Source organism: Emys orbicularis, chromosome 1 (assembly GCF_028017835.1).
Source record: "Emys orbicularis isolate rEmyOrb1 chromosome 1, rEmyOrb1.hap1, whole genome shotgun sequence".
Lineage (NCBI taxonomy): Eukaryota > Metazoa > Chordata > Testudines > Emydidae > Emys > Emys orbicularis.
In genome coordinates, this window is record NC_088683.1 from 252,488,075 (window position 1) to 252,497,753 (window position 9,679).

At 47.4% G+C, this 9,679-nt stretch overlaps 1 protein-coding gene across 1 annotated transcript in view; it reads left to right on the forward strand.

Moving 5' to 3' along the window:
* Positions 1 to 8,449, forward strand: part of MRPS9 (mitochondrial ribosomal protein S9) — a 39,435-nt gene extending 30,986 nt beyond the window's left edge. The window contains exons 8-10 of the mRNA XM_065419988.1: positions 3,603 to 3,711; positions 4,573 to 4,742; positions 8,175 to 8,449. Of these exons, the coding sequence (XP_065276060.1) occupies positions 3,603 to 3,711; positions 4,573 to 4,742; positions 8,175 to 8,266 (371 nt within the window). The 3' untranslated portion in view covers positions 8,267 to 8,449. The remainder of the gene's footprint in view (positions 1 to 3,602; positions 3,712 to 4,572; positions 4,743 to 8,174) is intronic.
* The last annotated feature ends 1,230 nt before the right edge of the window (positions 8,450 to 9,679 follow it).

Consider the following 9,679-nt stretch of genomic DNA (forward strand, 5'->3'; position numbering starts at 1 on the left):
GCGAGTGGTCCCAGGGGCGGAGGAGTCTGCAGCTCGACCCTGGCAGAGAGGTGGTGACCTCGAGAAGGGCTGGCACACTAGGGGTCTCCCTGGAGACTGTGGGGCGCGGTGAGCACACAGGCCTGTGAGTGGCCAGCAGGAAGATGTATGCCAAGCGGCTTAAGAGCGACCTGGTGGAGCTGTGCAAGCAGAGGGGGGTGCGCATTGGGAGGCTCACCAAAGAACAGCTCATTGCCCAGCTGGAGAAGGGAGATCGCGCGAATGAACTGATCCCTGTCTCTGAGGGAAGCAGCCTGGCAGATGCAGCGCAGGCCCCAGTGTCTGTCCCAGCTGGGAGTGGTCAGCCGGCTGCTGAGGGCTTCCCGAGACCCCTCCTTCCTATGCCTAGGGGAAGGGTGGGGAGGAGCCCAGCAAATACCGAGGGCGCAGGGTCCCCCCCGGCCAGCAGGGGATCCTCCCGGCAACGCTCGCCGGCCAGCAGGGGATCCTCCCGGCGACGCGCAGCATCCGTGGAGCGGAATGGGCTGGGATGGGAGATAGAGCTAAAACTGAGAGAGCTGGAGGATCGTGAACACCAGAGACAGCATGAAGAGAAACTGAGGCAGCATGAACGGGAGGAGAATGAGAGACACAGGCAGCATGAAGAGAGACAGAGGCATCATGAACTGGAACTGGCGAGGCTGAAGGGCCGCGAGACCCCGGCTGCGGTGAGTGAGGGGGGACCCAGGACTGCACGAAGCTTTGATAAGTGCATCATGGCCCCACGTAAGGAGGGGGAGGACATGGATGACTTCCTGGATGCCTTTGAGACGGCCTGCGAGCTGCACCAGGTTGATCCTGCAGACAAACTCCGGGCTCTCACCCCCTTACTGGACCCCAAAGCCTTGGCCTTGTACCGCCAACTGGAAGAGGCGGAAAAAAGGGACTATGAACTATTCAAAAAGGCCCTGCTACGTGAGTTTGGGCTGACTTCTGAGATGTACCGGGAAAGGTTCCGGAGTCAGGATAAAACCCCGGAGATCTCATATCTGCAACTAGCCGTCCGCATGGAAGGATACGCCAGCAAGTGGGCTGCTGGGGCCCAGACAAAGGAGGACCTGGTTAAACTGCTGGTACTGGAGCAACTGTATGAGCGGTGCCCATCCAACCTGAGGCTGTGGTTGGTGGACAAAAAGCCAGAGAACCCGCGACATGCAGGCCAGCTGGCCGATGAGTTTGTAAAGAGCCGGTCAGGGGCTGGCAGGGAGGAGTCCCAAAGGAACAGTCCCACCTCAACGCAGAGCGAGAGTCACCATGGGCCATCCCAGCGGGAAAATGCGGAGAAACCCCACCAAAGGGGAAGATCCAGCGTCAGGTCCATCCAACCCACTCGAGGGGACCCCTGGGACATGGTCTGCTATCACTGTGACCAAAGAGGTCACATACGGGCCCAGTGCCCCAGGCTCAGGGACAGACTGAGCAGACCAAACCCACAGAGGGTTGACTGGGTAGAGACCCAGCCGGGCGAGAGGCAGCACTCCCAGGGAAGGGGGGCTGGCAGAGTACCACCTGCTAAGGAGGGAGGAGAGCTCCAGGCCTGCTCCTCTGCGGGGCGGGATGCTCCAGACTCAGGGTTTTTGGTTTATACGGTGGGCGCGGGGCGGTCCCTCCGGAAAGAGTACCTCGTTCCCCTGGAGGTGGATGGGAGGAAGGTCGATGGATACTGGGATACGGGCGCAGAGGTGACGCTGGCCCGGCCCGAGGTGGTGCCCCCAGAGCAGGTGGTGCCCAACACCTACCTGACCCTGACGGGGGTGGGCGGGACACCAGTCAAAGTGCCCGTGGCGAGGGTACACCTGAAGTGGGGGGCCAAGGAGGGCCCCAAGGATGTGGGGGTGCACCCGCATTTGCCCACTGAGGTGTTGATGGGGGGGGACCTGGAGGACTGGTCAAGCAACCCACCAAGTGCACTGGTTGTGACCCGCCGTCAGAGCCGGCGAGGGGCACTGCGCCCTGGCCTTGGGGAGGGTGCCTTGCCCGAGGTGCAGGACCCTAACCTGGTGGGGAGGGAACGCCCAGGGACACGGCTCAGGGAGGCTGCGGCCTCAGACCCAGCCGGCAAGAGAGAGCAGGTGGCCATCCCTGTCCCAGCTGCTGAGTTCCAGGCCGAGGTGCAGAAAGACCCCTCCTTACGGAAGATAAGGGACCTGGCCGACCTCGGTGCGGTACAGGCCATGGGGAGAGGTGGCCGGAAAAGGTTCCTGTGGGAGAAGGGGTTCCTGTACCGAGAATGGGCTCCCCCAGGGAAAATGGAGTCAGGGGGGTTCAGGAGGCAGCTGGTGGTACCCCAGAAGTATCGCCGCCAGCTGCTGTACCGGGCCCATGACACCCCCCTCTCAGGGCACCAGGGAACCTGGCATACCCAGCAGAGGCTGCTACGGAGCTTTTACTGGCCTGGGGTCTTTGTTACTGTCCGGCAGTACTGCCGATCCTGTGACCCCTGTCAGAGGGGAAGGAAGGCCCGGGACAAGGGGAAAACGGCTTTAGGACCCTTGCCCAGCATAGAGGAGCCTTTCCAGAGGGTGGCCAAGGTTAAAAGGGGGGCTCTGAACCAAGAGAGCCCGAAGCACAGACCTCCAGACTGGAGCGCTGGGAGAAGACCGCAGCCCAGTTGGAACCCCAGGGGTATTGGGGTGGGAAAAGGGCACAGGCCGCATAACCCTTCCCCCATGCGAACTGCAAATGCCCTCGAGCACCCCCGACCTAAGGGGGGGAGTGAAACTGGAGGGGCCTGGTGTAATTCTCACCCAGGAATGGGAGGGATGCTGGGGCATCCATGGGAACGGGGGTAGGTTCGAACTTCCCCGGGTCACTGGCTAAAGTGACCCCGCTCAGTTCGGTCTCGAAGGGGGGAGATGTGACGAACTGGGACTGTTCTTACTGTGATCTGTAAGTGCTGACAGGGGAGTGTGGCTAGGATGGTCTCCATTGGGGGATGGGAGAATGACTGAAGGGAAATACCTGAGCCTGTAACCTGAGAACCCAGGAGGGGGCTGGGGCGAGGTGACACCTTTGCCCGGGAAACTGAACAAAGGCTGTGGGAGGGGTCGCTGAAGGCAGAGTCTGAGGAGCTGGCTAGTGACCATGGCTGGGAGGCAGACGGGGCTCTGACCTCCCAGGGGGGCTAGGGTGCCCAAGGACCCCAAGATGGACCTAACTGAGGGGTATCCTGTTGTCTGTGCCTGCAAGACCTGTCTCGGACTGTATTCCCGTCGTCTAAATAAACCTTCTGCTTTACTGGCTGGCTGAGAGTCATGGTGAATCGCAGGACGCCGGGGGTGCAGGGCCCTGAGTCCCCCCATACTCCGTGACAGTGGGATATACTGATGGGTTTTGTCCTTTTTCTCTTATTTCCATGAACATTAACAAAATGATAAAATCTATTTAGTGCAGTAGCTTGCTGAATGTTGCTTATATTTACCCCCCACCCTACCCCCTTTACTTCCAAAAAGAAAATCATTGCTGCTGTATGAAAATATAAGATCTACTTGGCTTTTTTTGCATTTGATATGCTGAAAAATAACGAACCCACAATAACAAAAGGATGCTTTGTTTATTTTAAGGCAAAAGAAAGACTTCGCAAGCAACCGCAGTAGTTTATGACAATGGAAGCGGAAAAATTACAGTGAACGGAGTAGATTATTTATGTTATTTTCCAGTGATGCAAGACAGGTGAGAGCACCATGTATCTGTTTTAACATTGACAACCTAAACAGAAACTATCATGCTTTGGTAGAGCATTTCAAGTGTTCAAAACATCAAAAAGAGCTAATATTATTTATTATTATTATAACTTGATCACTGATTTTTTTTTCTTGATGTTTCTGCATGGATCTTTAGCTCTATGAAGCTGACACTGTCTCCTGTTCCTGTATAAGTATCTAGTTTAAGAAGACTTCACCTTGTTTCCATTTTTCCTAATGATTATGAGAACTCAAAGTGTATCAGCTGAGAGCTGTCTGTCATCTGCCTTTTTTTCCAAGGAGGATTGCAAAGAATAAGAACACAGATCATTTTGGTACTTCAGTTATGGGATCTGCTCAGCTCAGAGAAACTCTTGTTTACTGGAATGCACTCCTGAAATACATCTGTTTCCTGAGTGTCCCGGGGCAGTAGTGACACAGTCGTACTCCAACATATATCAGTAGAGTACAAACAAACAATGTAATTCAAGACACTTCACCTAAAATTTCAGACTGCACGGACTGCACACACAATTTCAGTTCATCTTACACTGACAAGATTTCTGAAGATAAGTTATAAAAAGTTTCCTTAGAACAAGCCAATGTGAGGTTATTTTATTCCTCCTGTTGGCTATACAATTCAAACACCTTGTATAGTCCAATAATCTAAATGCATAATAGTCCTTTCACATCTGGTTTAATGTATTGACAAAGCAGTACAGGGAAGCTTGCATTTCTTTAGATTACATATGTCAGGTCATCATTTAACTCTCTCATAAACTAGCAATGTTATATATAATCTGCAATTTATAAAAATTAAATACTGTGTGTATCTTATATTTTTTTCCAGAGAACAGTTAATGTTCCCGTTCCAGTTCCTTGATAGACTTGGAATACATGATATGGTCTGTACCGTCTCTGGTGGAGGGAGGTCCTCACAGGCTGGAGCAATCCGTTTAGCCTCTGCGAGAGCCCTATGTAGTTTCATCACTGAAAATGAAGTGGAATTTCTGAGGCAAGGTATGAGCATAAGTAGGAAAGAATGCATAATTCCAACAGTAATATGTGTTTACACACTTTTCCAGTAACTGACTAAGATTAATAAGATTGTTAAGGGCCTGACTCTCCGAAAACACAGAAGTGAGTAATTCCATTGAAATCAGTGGGACTACTCATGTGCATAAGTATTTTCAGGACCCAGACTTTAGTCATGAATAGTTTTAATAGTCAGTCTTCCTGACATCTTTCAAATGACCCAACTGTATTTCCTCTTTGAATAGCCTCTGCACCTGTTCATGAGATGTTAGGGTCACAATCCCAGCCTGAGAACCTGCTTAGGCTGCATCCTGTCAGTGCAAAAACACAATATGTAGTAATATATCAAGTCAGAGAAAAACCTTGAGTCCAAATTTTGTGGGAGGAAAAGATTCCAAGATTGCTAATCAGTTGAATAGAAACAAATCTCCTATATTCTAAAGGTTCTTGTTCCTGCATTCAAGCACCAAATGTTAGGGCTACCAGTAGATTAGTTTCAACTTGATCTGAAGGGATGACAAGGAGCATAAGTATAAGTAGGCTACTTTAAATAGACCAGATTAGAGGATCCTCCTCTTTCCCTTATTCAGAAGGCACCAATAAAACAACCACCACCCTAGGTAGCTGCAGTAACTGATATTTTCCTATATGTAGAAGATACCACATTATTACAACAATGCAGAATTAGAAACATTGAGTTTTTAAATAGACTAGAGGGAAATGTGTTAAACTCCTAATAATAATGAAGGCAGCATAATTCTAAGCAAGCTTTTGTCTCGCTTAATGTGCTTTTGAATTACTTATTCCTAGATTCCAAGCCCAGAAGGGACCATTTGGATCATCTAGTTTGACCCTCTGTTTAACACAGGCCACAAAACTTCTTCAAAATAATTTGTAGCACATATCTTTTAGAAAAACCATCTTGATTTTAAAAATGCCAGTGATGGAGAATCCACCACAACCCTAATAAATTGTTCCCATGGTTAGTTACCCCCATCATTAAAAATTTATGCTTTATTTCCAGTCTGAATGTGTCTAGCTTCAGCTTCCAGCCATTGGATTGTGCTACACTTTTCTTTGCCAGATTGAAGAGCCCAGTATTAAATATTTGTTCCCCATGTAGGTACTTACAGACTGTAATCAAGTCACCCCTCAATCTTCTCTTTGTTAAGCTAACTAGATGAGTCTACCACGAGAAGGCGTGTTTTCTAATCCTTAAATCTTTCTCATGGCTCTTCTATGAACCCTCTGTAATTAATGAACATCCTTCTTGACTTGTGGTTTCACCAGTGCCAAATGCAGAGGTAAAATAAATAACCTCTCTACTCCTACTCAGGAAATCCCTGTTTATATATCCCAGGATTGCATTAGCTCTTTTGGCCAGAGCGTCACATTGGAAGGTCCATGTTCAGCTGATTATCCCCCATGACCCCCAAATCTTTTTCAGAGTCACCACCAGTGCCCACTTTTCAATGTGCCGGGGATGGGGGTGGGGGTCAACCCTCAGCTCTACCCCAGGCCCCACCCCCCACTCCACCCCTTCCCCTAAGGCCCCAACCCCACCCACCTCTTCCCATCCCTGCCCAGCCCCGCCTTTTCCTGCTCCGTTCTGCCCCCTTCGTCGAGCGCACCGCATCCTCACTCCTCCCCCGTCCCCCCAAGTCTCCCACGCCCTGCGAAACAGCTGATTGCAGCAGACGGGAAGCGCAGGGAGGGAAGGGTTGGCACTGATCATCAGGTCCCACTGGCAAGCAGGAGGCGCTGGTGGGAGGTTCTGATGGTGCGTGCTCAGCACCAACCATTTTTCCCCCGTGGTTGCTCCAGCCCTGGACCGCCCACAGAGTCGGCGCCTATGAGAATCACTGCTTCCTAGGTTAGTCCCCCATTCTATAAGTACAGCCTACATTCTTTGTTCCTCGATGTATACACATATATTTAGCCATATTAAAATGCATATTGCTTACACCCAGGTTTCCAAGCAATCCTGATCTTTCTGTATCGGTGAATTGTCCTCTTCATTACTTACCACTCCACAATTTTTGTCATCTGCAAACTTTATCAGAGATGATTTTATGTTTTCTTCCAAGTTATTGATAAAAATATCAAAAGGTGTAAGGCCAAGAACCAATCCCTACAGGACCGTACTGGAAATATACCCGCATGATGATTCCCCACGTACAATTACATTTTGAGACCTTATTAGTTAGTCAGTTTTTAATTAATTTAATATGTGCCATGTTAATTTTATATCGTTCTTGTTTTTTTAATCAGAATGTCATGCTATACCAAGTCAAATGCCTTACAGAAGTCTAAGTATTTTACATCAACGCTATTGCCTTTATCAACCAAACTTGTAATCTCATCAAAAAAAGATGTCAAGTTAGTTTGACAGGATCTGTTTTTCATAAACCCATGTTGATTTGCATTAATTACATTACCCTCCTTTAATTCTTTATTAATCCAGTCCCATATCAGCCACTCTATTATCTTGCCTGGGATCTATGTCAAGCTTACAGGCTTAGACTTAGCCAGGTCATTCCATTTACCCTTTTTAAAAATTGGCACATTAGCTTTCTTCCAGTATTCTGGAACTTCCTCATTTCTCTAAGACTTGTTGAAAATTAACATTAATGGGGTACAGTGAGCTCTTCATCCAGTTCTTTTAAAACTCTTGGATGCATGTTATCTGGACCTGCTAATTTAAAAATGTCTAACTTTAGTAGCTTCTGTTTAACATCCTCCAGAGATGCTAGTAGAATGGAAGGAGTATTATCATCACTATATGATGAGTCTATATCATTTGTTTTTCTCCAAATACAGAACAGAAATATTTATTGAACACTTTTGCCTTTTCTACATTATTATTGATAATTCTCCCAATACCGTCTAGTAGTGGACCAATACCATTGTCAGGATTCTTTTTGTTCCTAAAATATTTAAAAGCTCCTTCTTATTGTCCTTAACTCTGCTAGCCATAGATTTCTCCTTGTGTCCCTTTGCTTCCCTTACCGATTTCTTTTTTTACAATTACTAACTTCTGATTTATGTTCATTACTATCAACTTCCTCTTTCTTCCATTTGTTTTATATAATTTTTTATAGCTGTCTAAAAGTGAATTCAAATATTTGAACAAATAACATGTCCTTTACATCACTGGGGTGATTTTTATAAGATTTGTAATGTACAAAATTCAAATACTGTAATAGTGTTAAAATTCTGTGGGGTTTGACTAAACTAAATTCCCATTTGTTGGTTTCAAGCTGTACCTTTGTCCTCCTTTTGGGCCTAGATGTTGCAATTCATGTGGTGTGCAAAGTCACCAATTGTTCTGAAGCGCGCGCACGCACACACACACACACACAAAATATTAGTGAATGCTGTACTTCATGAAATGACTGTCTTCATATTGTCCTGTAGCTGGACTACTGACACCTGATCCACGTGTCAGGGAACGAAAGAAGCCTGGTCAAGAGGGAGCCCGCAGGAAGTTCACCTGGAAAAAACGCTGAGTCTAACTGGAGCAGATGTTAAAAGTTGTGTTACAACAGTTTCAAAACATCACCAACTGTATGATTTCTTTACAATCACTGTTGTGTAAATATATCTGGTAATACATTTTTTGGTTTCTAATTACTGTGTTTTTCCTCTTTTAAAAAAATGAATTTCTTTTAAGTTGCAGTCAGTTGTTAAAAGATTTTAAAAGTTGAAAATTGTAAAGTCTTTTGTCTGATCTATGAGGCCAAAATAATTACACCTCCCAGCTGCTGTGTAGTCATACCCTTAATGATGGACATACCAGATGCTTACTGCGCCTGAGTGAGGAGCACATAACAGAGAGAGATGCCATATGTAGAGCCTTTTCTAAGAGAATCCAGAGAGCTACTGAGTCTTCTCTGAAAATGTTCTTGATGGAGAGATCAGTGCATCCCTCTTTAGACCCCAGAATGCCTGGGGCAGAAACTTCTAAGCACTTATCATCAAAAAGCATGCCCGCTAGCTCTTCTACTTAGGAAGTAGAAAGAGTTGCTCCTAAAAACCTATCCTCCTCCTCCAGTAAAATCTCGGGGGATGGGAAGGAAAGAGCACCGAGCACACACAAAGAAGAAATCTAAGTTTTTCACCAGGTCCTTCCTCTAGGAGCCACAAATCCTCTCAATCCTCAACTGAAAAGGGTAGTACAAGGTCCCAAAAGGATCCCTTTGGCATACAGACAGGTAGCAGTCACCATGCCTCTAAACCGACTTCCTTGGTACTGCGAAAGTTGCCAAGTACTAAGATCCCCAGTACTGTCAATTCTGGTACCAATGCTATCTTCCTGTCTGACTTCAGCACCAACTGATTTGGTACCGAAATCCTATATGGAGTCCAAAGACCTACTGATATCTACCAGATTCCTCACTATTTGCAGTAATAAAGGTACATCCTTCAGTACCGATCGCTGGCCCTACACTGATACTGAGCACATCAGCAGTACTGACCAGAAGCAGCATACGGGCAGTCTGGGGCAGCATTATTCATTCTAGTCCTCCAGTTCAGAAGGCAGTAGTAAGGTTTCACTAGTTTGTTCCCTGGGGTCTAAGTATTCAGGCCAGTAGAAACTTGAGATGGAGCTGATGGCTGAGTTTTACTACCCTGGACATGGAAGCTCAAAGAAGGAGAGTACTCCCTACTATCTTCCCCCTTGACCAATCTGTCCCTTATACTTATGAACACCTAGGTCTTTGGTCTTCTAACATGATGCAGCCCAGTAATGTCTACATTCCAATCTAGCGCTAGATCCCCTTCACCACCACCTCACAGGGGAGCTACAGCCAGCCCAATCTGCTCTTTCTGTCAGCTGAATAGACTGCTAATGGCTCTTATGAGGAGTCACAGACAGAGGACAATCTCATGCTGGCTCCCATATCATCTCCTGATTGGGC